The sequence below is a fragment of the Drosophila arizonae genome, chromosome 3 (assembly GCF_054131065.1).
Source record: "Drosophila arizonae isolate 15081-1271.41 chromosome 3, UAZ_ARI_1.0, whole genome shotgun sequence".
NCBI lineage: Eukaryota > Metazoa > Arthropoda > Insecta > Diptera > Drosophilidae > Drosophila > Drosophila arizonae.
In genome coordinates this window covers 17,556,728-17,574,122 of record NC_142923.1, presented here as the reverse complement: position 1 = coordinate 17,574,122, position 17,395 = coordinate 17,556,728, and the positions used below count along the sequence as shown (strand labels likewise).

The 17,395-nt window shown below is 36.6% G+C and overlaps 1 protein-coding gene and 1 long non-coding RNA gene across 3 annotated transcripts in view; one reads left to right on the top strand and one right to left on the bottom strand.

The window, feature by feature from the left end:
- The window catches only part of LOC149269804 (uncharacterized), a 42,487-nt gene that overhangs the window by 16,762 nt on the left and 8,330 nt on the right, over positions 1-17,395 (top strand). The gene's annotated exons all lie outside the window — the stretch shown is intronic.
- daw (activin beta chain dawdle) lies at positions 2,965-11,236 on the bottom strand. 2 transcript variants are annotated; one of them, XM_089464428.1, is made up of 5 exons: positions 10,741-11,236; positions 5,429-6,678; positions 4,685-4,957; positions 3,702-4,081; positions 2,965-3,627 (listed from the first exon to the last, which is right to left on the bottom strand). In XM_089464428.1, exons 2-5 carry the CDS (start codon positions 6,348-6,350, stop codon positions 3,466-3,468), a joined length of 1,737 nt encoding a protein of 578 aa, XP_089320554.1. In that variant the 5' UTR covers positions 6,351-6,678; positions 10,741-11,236; the 3' UTR covers positions 2,965-3,465. The 2 variants fall into 2 exon arrangements, with proteins under 2 accessions (XP_089320554.1, XP_017858908.1); XM_018003419.2 differs by lacking the exon at positions 10,741-11,236 and adding an exon at positions 7,321-7,608.

Here is a 17,395-nt window from a genome sequence, read left to right as displayed (position 1 = left end):
GGGAATATTCTGGCCTTGAAATCGATTTACTTACGCATCAGCTATATCATACATCTATGTATGTATTTGTATATGGATTTGTGCATGTATTTGTATATATGTATTTTATAAATTCCTGTTTAATATTTCATTTGCGAGAAAAGTTTGTGTTGACAGCGCGACTTGGCATCGATGTTAGCTTTGTTTATTTACAGTGGTGTTTCTATTGAGCCCTCTGTTTGGATTATTATTAACGAATATCTGATTTAGTCGACTCAAGTTTCTTCGGTGACATATTTCAATACATAAACAAATATAGATTTACATTTATATAATGGCTTATGTTAAGTTTAAAGTCCTTTGACTTTGACAGAGACGCTGTTGACGTAATATAATTTATTGATAGCGCTGGCTATCCTTAACTGCAATCAATAGAGCCTGTAAATTGCCTTCTTAAGCAGTAAAATTATCTGCAGTCAGTCCATGACTCATAGACTAGAACATAAGCTAGACTGTCTGTTGCTACGCCATCCCATTGGCGATGCTCAAAATTATCACAGAGTGAGAACAAACGTCATCGAGTCTTATTGATGAAGAACCTACGCAAAAAGATCACGTTTTTGCCTAATTTGTATCATTATCATTATTAGCATGCCTATTGGCAAATAATCTGTATAAATTATCTTTAAAAAACCGTGTTATAGAGTAGAAAACTCTCCTTCAAGGTGGCTTTCAGTTGGCTTTCACATGCAACTAATTTATTTTTTTTTTTTTATGTATATTATTGAATATATATGATTTACGTTTTACTGTTATTTATTGCTTAATATGCTTTTGCTTTTGTGATAGAAACAATATTTGATACCAATGCAGAGCTGCTCCAGTTCAGCTAAGGAATGAAACAAAGACTAATAATCTGCAGAGTTTCGTTTACAATTAATACATGAAATTAATTGGCAAGCGATTCAATTCAATATGAAAGTCTACCCACTCTGGTCAAGATATTCATGTTACTTTTATTGATTATTATTTTTATTTTCTGTATATATTTATAAAAGTTGCAATTGCATAAAATATGTACAATTTTTCATCTGACCTGATACCAGAAATGGCCGAATCAATCAAACATTTCTCACAGAGTCTCCAAGCGATTCTCTAGAGAAACAAAAGCAATTTGTGTCAAATGACAATAATGAGGCATTCAGAGATAAGTGCAATGGCTATGGAAATTGCGCTTTACTCACGCTCTTATTGATTGAATTGAGTTTTATGAATGGCTGTGCAGGCTACTTAAAGTACACTCTGAGAAATTTAATAATATAAATGTAGAAAATTAAGGCAATCAAAAATTAAGATGCGCTAAATTGAGAGGTCAGCTCTTGCCTTTATTTTACTGCCCAATTAAAGCTGGCAAGTTTAGATAAAACTCGTATTGGGTATAAAGTTTTTCTCTCAGTGTATTATTCAAACTGTAGCCAATGCTATTGATAGCCATTAATTGCCTAAAATAGTTTTATAGGTACTATTTTAGTCGTTGCATCTGCCTGACTTATGCAACGGGTTTTTTTTATAGCCTTTACCATGCACATGGGTATATACATATGTATATATTTCGATACATCTATCTTATTCATGTAGGCATAGGTATTCTCATTCGCATTCACATCAGAGATCTCTGTTCGTTGCGCTTTATAAATGGCACACAAATCGACCATTTCCTGCTCTACGCCCACCAAGCGCCGGCGAAATTGTCGAATTGTCGCTCGACTTTTTTGTTCCCAGCCGAGCCGAAAAAAACATGAAATTAGTAAAAAGCGTGCGAAAGAGATGGCTGCTATAGATTACGTCAAGCTATCCGCTGGCTCTGGCAGCATAACGGATTTCGTATCGCATTGGCGATGTTTTTTATTTCCATTTGAATTGATATATTTGATTGCAATGCCAATTGCCGAACAGGGCGTATGCGCAATGGCTCGTAACGCCACCTTGTGGCCGTGAGTAGAACTACAATGCTCTTATGAAAATGACTTCAATGTGTTTGCCGTGCATATCAACAATAGATGGCGCTAGTTGGCATATGAAATATTTATTTAGTTGCTTTATATCTAATTTGCAATATTGTTGCTCAATAAAATATGAAATGTTTAAATAATTTTAGTCTAATAATTTGATAGATTATATTAATTGATGCCCAAAATATTAGTACATTGATGCGCAGGGCGTATGTGTAATGCTACGTAGTGACACCTTGCGAATGTGAGCTAAATTAGGGCTGCAATGTATGTTAAGTTTACGCTACTTTGCTACAGGTGGCGCTTTTGTAAACGCTTACTGATATCCCATTTAAAATGGAAAATCTGGATATGATAGATATAAGATTAAATTTAATTAATTTATTAAAGAAAAATTAAAAGAACGAATAATGTTAATTTACTGTTAATAAAAATGTCTTCGCCTATGTTAATCCACTACTAATTAATATTTTTCACTCTGCTACTCATTTCCATTCATCAGTTTTCTTACTTACTTATGCATTCTGATGTCATGTATTAGTTTCCTTGTATGTTTCAGCCCTAAATCATGCTACAGAAAATGTATAAAAGAACTGTAAAGCGCTGGCTGTTGACAAATACTGCAACTTTTTCTGTAATTTTAACAAAAGCTGGCTAAAAGTATGCAATTTTGATAAATTTAAATAGTTTTCTTCAGTTTCGTTTAAAACTATATGTTGTTAATAATTGTAGAGAAACCATACAGATTAAATTATTGAATCATGTACATAAATATAATATACAGAAAATTAGACATATTGAAGAATTAAATAAAAAATCTTGTAGATCTACATTTAGATCTTAATACAAAGTTGATTATTTCCAAAATATAAATTTCATCTTAGCGCTTAGAGCACCTGCCAATATTTCAATGTCTTCAAAGATGTCAAGGGCTCTCTGTGTATGGGAGCTTTGCATATTAAAAAACCAATAGTTTCTCTCTAAATTTATTAAATCTTTGATCATTCAAAGACTGCGCTCTTTTATTTATTTTACTAATCTTTTCCAATTGCTTAAGAAAAAAACAAAACAAAAATACATTAGACAAAAGTAAGTACAGCTAACTGACAGTAATATTAGATGAACTCTCGATGATTGACTGATTGACGATTGATGCATGTAACTATTGGCTAATTAAATATAATTAGTGTATGATTAGGCATAGTTCGAGCGCTTAAGTACATATGCTTACAGCTTCAACTCAAATTAACTAATTGCGACTACGACTAATGGCAGCGTGTTTAAATTATTTAAATTACGACGAATGCCGATGAATTGAAAAATGAATTTAAATTACAAATAAACTACGATGTGTATGTGTGTGTGTGTGTGTGTGTGTGTGTGTGTGTGAACTACTATTAATTGTCTGTTCATTTTGAAGTGAACCTATATATAGTTAGATAGAGAGGGAATTAGAGTAGCCTTTGCTTGGTAACTATCTGCAGCCGCATGACTCAACGACCATATTAGGCAAGGTCTTGATTGTCGCTGAGTTGTTGGAGTCCAGCACGACCAACTGCAACGAGGAATACTGTTTGGCGGTACAGCAGGGTATCAGATCCAGCGGTTTGCGTGTACCATTTGTTGAAAGGATTTTCTGTAAGCGAAACCAAAAACAGAAATCAAATAAATATTTCAATTTCAATATTGCAATCACAATTTGAAACCTACCAGCAATGAGCTGTGATGCGATGCTGCTTGAGCAACGCTCGCCACGGAGCTGCAGGAGCCGCGGCAGAAGTAGGCATCGTAGCCCTTTGGCTGCAATATCCAGTTGTCCCAGCCGATGTCGGCGAATGATATATAGAGCTTCTCCCGACAGCATTCGGTGACGCCGCTCGAGCAGTTGATATTGCGTTTCTGTCGCGATTTACTGCGTCGATTCTGCGTGTCGATCATGATGAACGGTCTGTAGTTCTTGTTCACCGAGATGATCTCCTCCATGCTCGCAATGTCACACGATTCGCAGGTGATCTGTATCAGATGGCTGAGGTCGTGATTGCCAAACCAGCGCTTGATTGGCCACTCAATGTTGATTTTCATCCATTCATCTGTAATGCAATTGTAGAAAGGAAATAGATGTATTAGTATACCATTTCGTAATTTTCTATAGAGCACTACCTAACAGCTTTCTCTTAAGTTCACTTGAACCTCTTCTTTTGCTGTTTTTAACAGCTGTAACTTAACAGCCCATTAAAACATTGTAAACTGTTATTTCCACAGGGGCTATCACAAAATCTAATACCTCGCAACTGTGCTTTCATGAGAGCTAGCTCAGCATTTGTTTTTTTCTTGAGTCACCAATGTTAATTGCCTTTTTTATAATATTTGTGTATATGCAAATATTTGTTGTTGTTCTTGGCTCACCTTAGCTTATCGACAACTGGTAAAATTCTAGGGAGACTAAAGTTCAGTTTGTGGCTTTCACAAAAAATATTTTGATTTCGTAGCCAAAAAGTTATTCACCCCCACAAATCCCGGATAGCGCACAGTGGCCCGTACAAACAGAGCTGCTATCGCTGATCTTTCGACCAACAGCTCAACGAAAACAGTTGCTAATGGGCCAAGCACTTATCGCATTATTCTAGTCCACTTATTCTATAGATTTCGATTTCGATTTCAATCTCGAATTCGAATCGAATTCTCTCGCTTACCTTGCACATCCACCGACTGTATGGCTATGGTCTTGGCCAAGGGCAAATATTTTGTGTCGAGCTGCTGCTCCACCTCGGATACGACCAGGGTCTGTTGCTTCTGCTGGTGCCCGTTCGACTGGCTCCCGTTGCTAGACTTGGAGAAGTTCTGCTTGTTCTTGTAGAGCCACAGCACTGCGCTGCTCACATCGAAGCCGTCTGAATCCATATCGTCGATCTTAAAGCTAAAGCACATCGAGGGATGTGCGCCCAGGCGACGGCATTCGGTTTCTTCTATAATTAGGAAAATAGAATTGATTAGCAATATTCCAATATTAATGTATAATGAATCATACTATAGTGATACTCTCTACTCTCTACTCTCTACTCTCTACTCTCTATACCTTATTTTCTATATTCTCTATTCTCTATATTATCTATCATATAATATAGGAATATAGAGTCCCAATTCCGTATTCCCTATTACCTTTTCTCTAGCCCCTATTTCATATTCCTTACTACCTATTTTCTATTCTCTATTCCCTATTCCGTATCTGTAATCTCTACACTCTATTCTCTACAGTCTACAAAAGTCTTTCTTAAATCTCTATTTAGTAAAATCTGCCATCTATATTTTCCATATTCCCTTACAGAAATGAGGATTTCTGTACTTTCAATTTCTCAACTCTCTGTAGTATTCTCAATTTCGCTCTCAAAAATTCACATATAAAAAAAAGATTATTGTAGCCTGGTTTTTGGACTTACCTCTTTGGAGGAGTATAAATTTCTGATTGGTGCGCGCATAATAATCATCGTAGTCCTTGTTCTTAGTGGACTCTTCTGAATTCTGCAGAGTGACTCCCTCGAAAATGGGGCGTGGCAGCTCAACGGCGGACACATTGGGGCTCTCCTTGAGGCGCAGCTTCTCGAGAATTTGCTGCTTCACAAATTCGATGCGAAGGCGACGCAACTCCTCCTCCGTGATGTGCTCCACCTGGCGATTGCTCTCGCACTTGGGACAGCCTCGCGAGGCGGTGCCGTTCGTATGGCTGCTGGCACTATGAGCCGAAGCGGAATCCTCCAGCACAATTGGCGGCGGTGGCTCGGCCAGGCTCTGCTGCAGCTCGTTGCGAATGTAATCCTGTGAATCCTCATGCTGCATCAGGTCATCAGCGGGCGCGTCATTGAACATGGGCGGAAACAGCTCGGGGAGGTCCTGGTTTTGGTCCTGAGCTTGGTCCTGTTGCTCCTCCTTGTCGTCGAACTGATAGCCCTGGCTGAGCAGCTGCCACAGATTGGGACTGGTTTTCAGCTGTGTGGCAGAGACGCGATGATAGCTGCGCTCCTGCTCCAGCTGATGCTCCCGCTGCCTGCGCAGATGTCGCCTCAGTCGCTGCTCGTAGTGCAGCTGATTCAGTTCCTCCTCCTCGCTGGTCGGATCCGGCGCTATGCGTTTCGGCTGACGATCGCGCTGCTGGCGTGTATGATGCTGCTGCAGCTGCTGAACGTGTTGATGCTGCAGCTGCTGCGAGTGCTGATGCGGCTGATGCCTCGAATGGGGATGAGCGCGCACCAGGGGCAGGCTGCCCGCCTCGTCCGAGCCGCTGGGATGTGAGCGCGCATAGATGTTGTTGTTCTCCAAGGCCAGGCAGAGGAGCAGAGCCAGGGTCATATAGTACTTGGCCATCTCTTTGACTTTATTCTTCAGCAAAACTTGACTCGAATCGAAACGAAACGCGCTAATTGGCCTTAAAAAAACACACACTTTTCTTAATTGTTATCTGTTCGGCAGCAATTGAAACTCAATGTTCGTAGTCCTTTGGCTTACAAAACTCATAGATTTGCAGCGTTGCGCACTAATTGTTGCCGTTTTGTTAACTTGTTGTTGCACTTTGTGTAACTATTAATTAATGTCAATTTTTGTTGCAATATTTCCGTTATATCCTTTGATTATTTTAATCTATGCTGCAGCATAGTGTAGATTTTAGATTGAAGTCAAATTGAATTTTTTTTAACTGCAAGTAGAGAGAAGTAGAAGAAATACGTTTAGAAAATGTTTTTATACTTTAAAAAAAAAGTTTTTTTAAAATTAATGCAAGTGATTAAAAATTAAATGAAATAGAAAATCATATATATCAAATGAAAGAATAATCGAAATTAAATAAAAATTAGATAATATTAAAATTAAAACTCATAGGGTTATTTAATATTTTTGTAAATCCTTTAATCCTAATGAAATCTAAAAACTATAGATAATTCTAGAGCTATAGAAAAACCCCAATTATAAGTTCAATTATATTGCCAGCATGTCATTATTCTATTAAAATTACATCAGTTTTTCATGGCATAAGAAACCCATTTTCCAATCAGCCACGCGGCAAAGTGCAGGTGAATTTTTATTTATATAAAAAAAAAAAAAAAAAAAAAAAACAAATTAAAAAAATATACATATATATTTAATTGACATTATCGTCGCCGCTCGGAAACTGCGCAAAAATTGCTAATAAAAGTATAATTAATAAATTGCGCCTGCAGCAAAGGCGAAGTCGAAGGTGATTAAACTGAATTGGATGAGACGTAGGTGAGTGAAGCGCAGCATCACGTATACGCCGCATTGATCAGGCAATTAATTAATTGAGAATATGGACCACACGTACCGTTAGAGCACATTAATTTATAATTTGATTGACTTCGTCACGTAGCCAGAGAATCAGTTTATAGTGGAACCAGCCGGGGTCAAGACAAGCTGCGAACCCGGACACGAAACACACGAAGCACAAGAAACACACGAAGCACGAAATACGAAATGAAAATCAGCGCAAATTGTATTTTATTTTTTTTTTTTTTTCGTTTTGCTGATTTTAGTGCTTATTACTGCTGCTAGACTTTGCCAAACGACAGTGCAAACGAGTTGTGAATGAATGAGCCGCCCGTCTGATTAGTAGAAGAATTTATGTCTTCGCTGCAGTTGTGATTGATCGCTGTCGAACAGCGAACGAACGTAAGAGGGAGGGAGAGAGAGAGCGCGCAGTCGAGGCGCTGTCGTTCACCGCTTCGTATGACACGAGCTTATTCGAGCCGGCACACGAATGCGGCACGAACGTTCGTTCGGGCGATCGCTCGTACGTTCGGTTGCTCGTTTCGTTTTTCCCACAGCCAGCCTAGCCGCAGCCCCTTCTGGTGAACAGCCCCCCTGCTCTCTATGCGCGCGTACCACGGCGGCAGACAAGACAAATTCATATGCAAATATTCTGTCTCATTGCATCAGCTTAAGAAGCCGTCGACTGCGACGTCGACGTGGACGTGGACGCAGACGCGGACGCAGCAGCAGCTGTGCAAAAGACCGACACAAAAAGAAAATCAATCTGCATAAATTGTGTAGTTAATTTATTTTGGTTCCGTTTAATTTGATTTGATTTTTGGTCATTTTTGCACCTGTTGCCTTGCCCAATACGTAAATTTTTGCGCATTCAATCAGCCACGCTTTGATTGTCCATCAACATGTGTGTCAATCAGTTAACGAGGCTGATAAGCGCCGAAATGCTCAATTCGCAACAAAAAGAAAAGAAATGAATAAAAAATATTCAGATTATTTTTATGATGCCCACATGGAATATGTCACATACTACGCTCTGTATAAATATTTAATGTATGTATGTGTGTATGTATGTATGCATGTATGTATGTATATCATAATTGCTCAAGTCAACGCTACTCATATGCATATATGTACAAACATAACTGTATTATAATTGCCTGTATGATTGATGCTTAATCGCTTTGCACCGAGAGCTGAGCTAATCAAACTGATTATGCTGCGATTAAGAAACGGAAACAGCAACAGGCGCATAGCTAATGATCCAGTTCGAATTAATTGACCTTGTTACGCTAAATATGTAAATATACACATACTTACACATATATACAACATATTGAAAGAAAAATGTGTGTTCGAGTCGACTTTTTTCCGATATAAATTTCATCAGCCAAGTTAAGAAAAGTGAACGTGAGACATGGCAAAAATATAAGAAATCAGCAAAGATATCATTTTATGTTATCTCAGCATAGACAGAAAGAGAGAGGGAGAGATAGTAAGAGGTCAGCTAATAAGCTCAAGATCGTATTCTATATATGTATAAGTAAGCCAAAATATATATATACAAAAAAAAAAACAAAAATATTTTAAATTGGATAAATTCAGATTTGTTCTACAATTTAATTTATGTTTATAATTCCATTTTATAATATTGATTACAATATCTTGTTGCCTACTTATCAATAGTTTATCAAACTATTATCACAACCCAAAAGTATGCTAAAGATATGAAAACCAAGATCTTTGTAAATTATTACAAGCCATCAAATCAAACTGAATTGTGATCGGCTCATATTTAATGATGATCTCTAAGTGTTTTTCCACAGTTAAAACTGACGTCGATTACAGCATTAACGTTAATAGCGAGCAACACGTGACGTGCGCCCTGCCCCATTTGACGTAACAATCCAGCACGATAATGATCGGAAAGGGTACCAAACAGGTCAAATCAAACAAGTTGCAAATGAGCTGCCAATCAGAGGCGTGCGAACGGATCAAGCTGAGGCTGAAACAGCGACAGCAGCTGAGGCAGAGGCAGAGGCAGAGGCAGCGACAGCGACAGCGCTGAAGAAGGTTACAAGTTGATTCGACACAGTCATTAAATGGAGCAGCGTTGGGCGCTGCGACGCAGTCAAACAAGTTGGAGTCAACGACGTCATTGAACACGCAAGCAAAACGTGATGCAGTCGACGCACCTCACACACACACACACACTCAAACACTTACATATACGCAGAGGGAGCAGGGGAGAGTGAGAGAGCGCATCAGCAGAAGTTGGAAGTAGAGTTACGCTGCACGCTGGGTGCAAAGTACAACTGAAGATTGGCAACGCCAACTTCTGGGGGTTTTCCATGCGCCTGGGCGCCAACCATATCATTAAGCGCTTTGATACCCCCAACGCCAGCAGAGCTGCAGTTGAATGCACTTTCTGTTTTGACTTGACAATTTTTGTGTGTATTTCATTTTTGGTGAATTAATCTTAACCCTCAGTCTCTCTCTATCTCTCTCTCTCTCTCTCTCTCTCTCTCTCTCACTCACCTACTCGTTCACTTTCTGTATTTCTGTTGCTCTTGATCTGTAGCTAAATGCGCGCTGTACTGTGATCAGCGTATTGGAGCATGCCTCAGTGTGAACTTTGGAATCGCACACGATGGCAGATTGCTCCGATTTGCAGGTTTATAGGCAGCGAAATACTTTTTCTAAAGAATTTCTGTGTCATTTCGCATCTCAAATAAATCATGGCAATAAATCTTATATAAGCCCCACATTTTTGGTTATCTCTTTCTCTTTCACTCCCATCTTTTTCTTTTTGCACACGTTTGCCCAAATACGCTGAAGGTTGTTTGAGGTTATGTTCGCCATCATGGTGGTGGTGGTGGTGGTAAATTCAAAATGGCGATGCTGTCTCAGTGTTGCACACTCATCAATCAATCAATCAATCAGGCTACGCTAATCTATTAGAATTTGCATGTTAATGAGAGATTCTTGACTTGATATGAAAATGTTTCTTATAAAATAAATTAATTAAAAAGAAACAAAAACAGAAAGTTGAAAATCTAAAAAATGTCTTAAAAAAATCAAGCAATTATTATTTATAATATACTTTCTATATAAAGTGCAGATACACTTTATATAAATATAGTTGCAATATAACTTGAATTTTTCATTTTCAAATTTATATTATGTATTTCCCACAGTTTTCTATTTATCACTCAGCTTTTTTAAGTATCTATGTACTCTTTACATATTATATTTATCTATATATATCCGTATATTTTTATATTTTTTTAATCTCCAGCACACGCCAAAGTGGTTAGCATGTGATTTTTATACATTTAGCCGAAAAAAAAAAAAAAATTAAAATACTAAATAAAAAAGTGAGCTGTCAAGTCTTAAGCTTTGTGGGCCATTTGTTAAAATTTATTTAGCATGCTTTTATAATTAAATGAACAAAAATCGAAAAAGAACTTATATAACTCACCTCTTTGGGCAATCCTTTATAGTTATATGTATTTCTTTTAAATTAATTATTTATAGGCTATTTCAATTTGGGTACGTTGTTGTTGTTTATTTATAATGTTTATTTGATTGGCTATTTATTGATTGTGCAAATCATTTTCACAAAATATTCATTGTTATTAATTAGCTATTTCACCATGTGAACTTTTTGCACTTCTCCCAATCAGCTGTATATAGTACATATATAAATATATACATGTATAATATTTGAAAAAATATTTTTATTTTTGATTATGTTCAACTCTTTTTAGTTTGTTGTTAGATTGTTTTAAGAATAATATTTAACACTTTTTTTTTATTCCTTTGTCCATCAATTCTTTGGCACCTCTGTTTTTTATTTTGGCTCGATCCGTGCAGTCAGACCGTCTGCGTATGAATAATTCGATGCTGGGCAAGTAGCAACCGCAAAGGCTGCTGTGGCCGCCTCTGCTGCGGCGCTGCTTGCCTAGGTTCGGTCCGGTTCTGGCCTGGACTTGTGCGAGCTTCAAAAGAAGGTGATCGAGAGAGAGAGAGAGCTAGAGAGCGACAGAGAGAGATAGTGCGTATTGTTGTGCTGTTGTCTGATAACAGCGATATCAAAGCCAGGCACATTAAATGATGCGCAATTTTCAATTACTCAAGCAACGAGAGAACGAGAGTGAGCGATAGAGAGAGCGAGAGCGGGAGAGTTTGGAAATTCTGATCTGATAAGAAAATGTTAATTGTGCTGTGGTTGTTGTTGTTGCTGCTGGCGCTGGCGCTGGCTTTCCCCCAACGATGAATTTGGATCTGCGCGGCGGTGGCCGTCCGTTCGCAACATGTGCGTTTGAGCACACGCTCCAGCACGTTCGAGCCAGCTGTTGCATGTCGAGCTCATACAAAACGTGAGTGCTGTCCGCCTGCCCGCTGCGATGCAACACTAGAGCGATGTCGTCGTCACATCGTTTAAATCGGTTGGATCTGTGCCTCGAGCAGGTCCAAAGTTCGAACTTCAGCGTCTTTGTCATCGGCATCGGCATCGACGCCGGCGTCGTCGTCGTCGTCGTCGTCAAGTGTTTGATTCTTGACCGTTATTAAATGATGTCAATTTCTAACGCTCTCCCCTAGAGGGGCGCGGAGCGGCACGTCTCGTTTGTTGTAATTCTCAATCGGCTTACGCTCCATTTAGTTTGCATTTTAATTGCGACGCGTGTTTCGATGATTATTTATTGAGTGGCTAAGCTATAATTTTAGTATTATTATTATTTATTATTATTATTATTTTTTTTTTTTTTTTGGTATATCACTTATTATGATTGATTAGCATTTTATTGATCGTGTTTTCACGTTCTCTATGCATGATGTTGCCCCTTATGTAATTCAGGCAGATTTTCAACCTTCGTTTTTTTTTTTATTCAATATCAGCTGATAAATTTATTATTATTTCCAATGGACTTTCAAAGCCAAGTCAAGCTCCTCCAAGATCATATGGAAGCACACGCGCGTGTACCACGACACGTCACAAGGCTTATCGCGGCCGCGCCTCTCAAATCTATATTATTAATAATATATATTATATTCTTGGGTAGTTTCCTAATGCCTCACATGTGTGTGTATGTATATATATGAATTTTTTTAATAACATTTTTTAATGGCTTATTAAAAAGCTAAACGATCTACTCTAGCAAAGGGTATTCTCAATTCCACGTTAAGCTTGTTAGCTTTCAAAACTCTTTATACAAAATATGAAAACCTTTTCCAATCACAACCCAACGTGTCTCATTTGAAAGAGTATTACATTTTCGATATTTGCATTTTTTCTGGAGTATAATCAAAGGAATTAAACTGAATTAAATTGAATTGAAATTTTTGTAAACAAGTACAGTTCTTTCTTTGATTTGTTTTTTTCCATCTCTTTACCAGATTTGAATTATTATTATTTTTTTCGAAATAGAAAGATTGAGAAGTGATTGACCACGAGAGAGAGATCCCTTGTTGACAACCGGAAAGTGCCCAGACATACTTCAAATGAACCATTGATAACCAATTGATAACACCCACGACTTTCGAATTAATTGACAACAACAAAAAACAATAATTTAAAATATACTAGCGAAAAGAAAAAAACGGTAATAATATTAAATCCAGTAATTAAAATCATCAAGTGGCAAAACAGATTGACAGCAAACAACATGTCCAAAATATTTTAGATGTTGGACGAATGACGCATTCCTGATTAATTTCGAGTTGGAAAATATTGAGTTTCTAATCTTTAAGATTTGTCAAATCATATTTCCAAAAATATAAACATAAAGGAAAGTTTTTTTTTTTAAATACAAGAAACGCAAAATGCATTTCTCAAAATAAATAAATGAGTATAAAAAATATAAAAATAATGAGTATGTTTTCTATACTCTATTTATAAAATTAAAATGAAATAATGTATGAATAGATTTTAAATATATATTGCGAAAGCAAAAATTTTAATTTATTTAAATATTCATAATTTATATCATATTTATGTTGTATTATATATTTATTTTATTTATTTATTTTATTAATTTTTTTATTTTTTTTATTTTATTAATTCAATGTGTTATTGTATTATATATACATATATATATTTCTTACAATTTTCATCATGACGAATTAAAATTTCGATATGGCAAAGGCAGCATGCCCCATTTATTTTAGTGTAACATAAGGCATGAGTAATTTACACATTTTGTGACAGCCTATCAAACAGATCATGGCCAATTTTCAAGATGACACACGCGCCCGAAACAACTGGAAAACTGAATCATTACCGTGGGTAATCTGATGTGTTTATATAAAGTAGAATACATATGTATGATTATGAAAATGTATAGGATTGTGAGCAAATTTAGCGAATGTCCGTGGATGTGGGTGGCGGAAGCTGCTGTGCATGCGAACTAGTCGTGTGTAGCCTAGGAGCTTAACAGATAAATCCATATACTCTACTCTAGTATAAATAAAATGCTAAAAATAGGAAATGCCAGAATACAGATAATGGGGCAAAGGCTGCCAAAGGCTTCAAGAATGTGTGATAAAGCATGAAGAGCGAACGCAGAAATTTTCCACGAAGCTGGCAAATCTCACATATCGAAAGTGAGAGTAGATCCACAGTCTGTGTGTGTGTGTGTGTGCGTGTATGTGACGCAGCAAACGAGTATACGCTATAAAGATATCTAGACGCAACGAGATTTGGACTTTGTAGCCAATTGATGGCAGCTGATGCATTGGCAGACGCTCGATAGACACTCGACCGGCCATGCCCGGCGGCCACATTCAGTTGATATTTTAATTGAAAAGCACATGTATACGCTGCGATATATTTCAATACACTGAGCGAAATCAAATCAAAATGCGAATCAATTCTTTTGGTAAATGAAAACTGCTTCACATGAAATGAGAAGGGCTTTCCTCTTAACTTCAAGCTACGTTCATTGGGGTAACTTAACTATAGCAACCAACATCATCTTATTCATTAGCTCAGCAGTTTATGAACTACTCAGCTCATTTAGTGGGTCATGAACGTTCGCATTCTCTCATATCTGTTCTTACTCATAATTGTTCATTTTTGTCTCGTGTTTCTCTTCTGCATTCTTTATATTCTCTATTGTCCATCTTCTGGCACGAGATTTTTTTAAATCCCAAATTTTTTCTCTTAGTGTAGTTTTCTGTTGTTTTTTTTTTTTTCGACTACATAATGCCAAAGTCCATTTACGAGTCATGTGCCAGACGTGTGAACAAAGCGCCAACCGTAACCCAAAAAAAAAACCGTAAAAAAAAAAAAAAAAAGAACCTCAAGAACAAGAATTGTAGAGCAATTCGTGTGGGAAATGCGTTTGCGCTTAATTTGTTTCAATTTCAATTACAATGCGCTGCAAATCAATTGAAACTTCTTCTTCTTCTTCCTCACCCTTCACTGCTCACGCGTGCAGCTCGTGCTGCCAGTTGCTCAATGTTGTCCAGAGTGTTTCATTTCCTTAAGCTCATCTATTTTCCCAATTTAATTGAGGTCTCCGGAGATGTGATCGATGACGTTCGCTCTGTTTGGCAGCAGGTGACATGCACAAGTCTTGATTAAAAATAAACCTCTAAAAATAAACCTCTATTCGCCAACCAAGGAAATCTGTGCGTAATTTCGTATTATTATATGACCGCTAATTGCTAGATATATCTTTATACATATGATATAGACACAGCATATACCTATGCACATAGATATAATATAGCTATATATTTTTTTGGCAGCACTATAAACGATAACGACGACCGAATCGTGTGGATATTCATGCAAGAGATAGACCAAATTCGTGAATACTTAAATATATGTATATATATAAGAATTTGTATGTATATGCATACGTTGATACTAATTGAAAGTATAAATATTTGCGAGTCACTAGGCCTATCAAAGCTGCCGCTGAGATACTCGCCTTTGCTTTTGTTGTCGTTGTTGTTGTTGTTGTTGTTTTTGAGCTTCTGTGTGGCACGAGTTTAATTTCCAGGAAATCAATAAAGAAAGCAACGAGAACACATCACTACACACTAGATTTGAAATCAGAATACTGAATTTGGCTGCAGATTTGATTTGTCAAAACTGGCTACAAATTAGCAACGACTTCGATCGTACCTACGAGAATATTTGCTCAAAGCCAAGCAACCATGGGGATTTGGTAGCAAAGAAATTGAATTCTATTTAAGATAAGTCTGATACCACAAAATCTTTGTAATGATCAGTTCTTGGAGAATATTTAAAATTAGATTCTCTAGATATCATATATTAAGAAAGATTAAACTAATGGGAATGATGATGGATGATGGGAATGATGTACTAGTGTGAGAGCTCTTATTCGGTACATTCAGTAGGTAGTAGATAACGATTTTCAAGTCTAGGATTTTTAAAATATCAAAAGAATCTACTAAGGAAGTAGATAAACTTAACTAACTCCTTAAGAATAGTTAATGTTATCTGATTTTTTAAAAATTAAATTAAATAATATCTATCTTTCTAAAACTGTTTTCTATTTTTGGTTCTTCCTCTTATAATATGATTATTTTGTCCCTCTGTCTGCACTTTTTTTCTCTTAATTATTTTTTGTGCCTCTTACTTGCTCTATGTTTCTTCTTCTCTCTGCCTTTCGTCATCTTACTCTGTCTCCTCCACTGTCTGTCTCTCTCTCTCTCTGTCTTTACTCTACTCCTAATTATATTATATATTTGACATTATCATACGAATTGAAATAGTTGATAATCAAACATAAGTGTTAGAACCTGACATCTAATGAATTGATAAGCGGGCCCCATCGAAAACTGAAGTCAAATGAATTTTCACGCAATGATAAGCGAAATTATGGAATATACGTTTTTTGATTGCCCCTTGAAGTGTGTTTGGCAATTACCTAATAATCTATCAGTCTTTATTATGATCTAGGCACATAGTGCAACAAACGAATACCTCTTATATTTCAAAAATAAAGATGTTCATTAGAGATCAAATTCATGATTCGCGAAAACCGATTTACCCAAGACCTTGCTAGTTTTATTTTTTTATTTAATTTTTTTTTTTTAATTTTTTTTTTTTTTTGTGAGCGACATCTGTGCATACCCTTCTGGTTAATCGTTACAGGGTATAATGAATCACACTTCATTTTAACACAGACTAATTACTACTACCAAATTATCAGTTTCTAGAAAGTTGAAGTCCGCGATACAATCAACAACAAATTGGCACAATGATTAAAAAATTGGCATGGCCCTCACGATCAAGAATCCGATTATCATCAACGAATTATAAAAATTAAAAAAATTGAGAAACAAAAAATAAAAAAGCAATAAAGTTAATAGCCGAGCAAAACAAAACAGCTAATATATGTATGTATATATAGAGCATACATACATACAGATGTACATAAGAAATTATAGCAATACAATCCAAGTCACTAGGCAAATTCTATGCACGTGTCGCTGAGTCCTGAAAACAAATAATATGATAATCAGTCATAGAAAAAAGCTAAATGTCTTACCATATTTCCATATAAATAATAGAACATTTCACCTCAAGGGCAAGCCATACAATAAATATATATCGCTAAGTCTTTAAATATATCCATTTATTTATTTTTGTTTTTATCCATTCAACTATCTGTAGGTCAGTTGAATGATGAACCAATTTCAAAACATTTTGATTCTAAAAAAAATGTAGATCTTCCTCCCACTTGCCACGTCACCAAGTCGTGTATATATAAAGCATTTTTGGTCAACCTATAGAGTCGAGAGATAGTGAGAATACATTTGATTGCCCACACTTCATACATATACCATCATAATTAATCCCAAAAATTTATCAGACTGTTGCACATACTACATATTTCAGATATAAAATCTCAGACTAGCAGACGTACAAAACCTATATGCTCTCTTATGTTCACGGGCGAATACAATGACTGTACGATAAAAACGTAGCCAATTGGTCAAATCTAATCTAACCAATCCTCGATCTGGTTCAATGCAGACAAGCTAAAAGTATAAACAAACAGAGATAGTCTGCCGCTCAACAGCCCGCGGCCCCTGCTCTGGCCAATACTTTCACTTTTTATTATTAAATGCGTGTGTTCGTTTATTTATTTGTT

Coding starts and splice junctions, on each gene's coding strand:
- daw (XM_089464428.1), bottom strand. CDS start 6,350: ATGGCCAAGTACTATATGACCCTGGCTCTGCTCCTCTGCCTGGCCTTG. Junction 4,082..4,684: donor ACAGTCGGTGGATGTGCAAG/GTAAGCGAGAGA, acceptor ATTGCATTACAG/ATGAATGGATGAAAATCAAC. Junction 3,628..3,701: donor CGCATCACAGCTCATTGCTG/GTAGGTTTCAAA, acceptor TTTCGCTTACAG/AAAATCCTTTCAACAAATGG.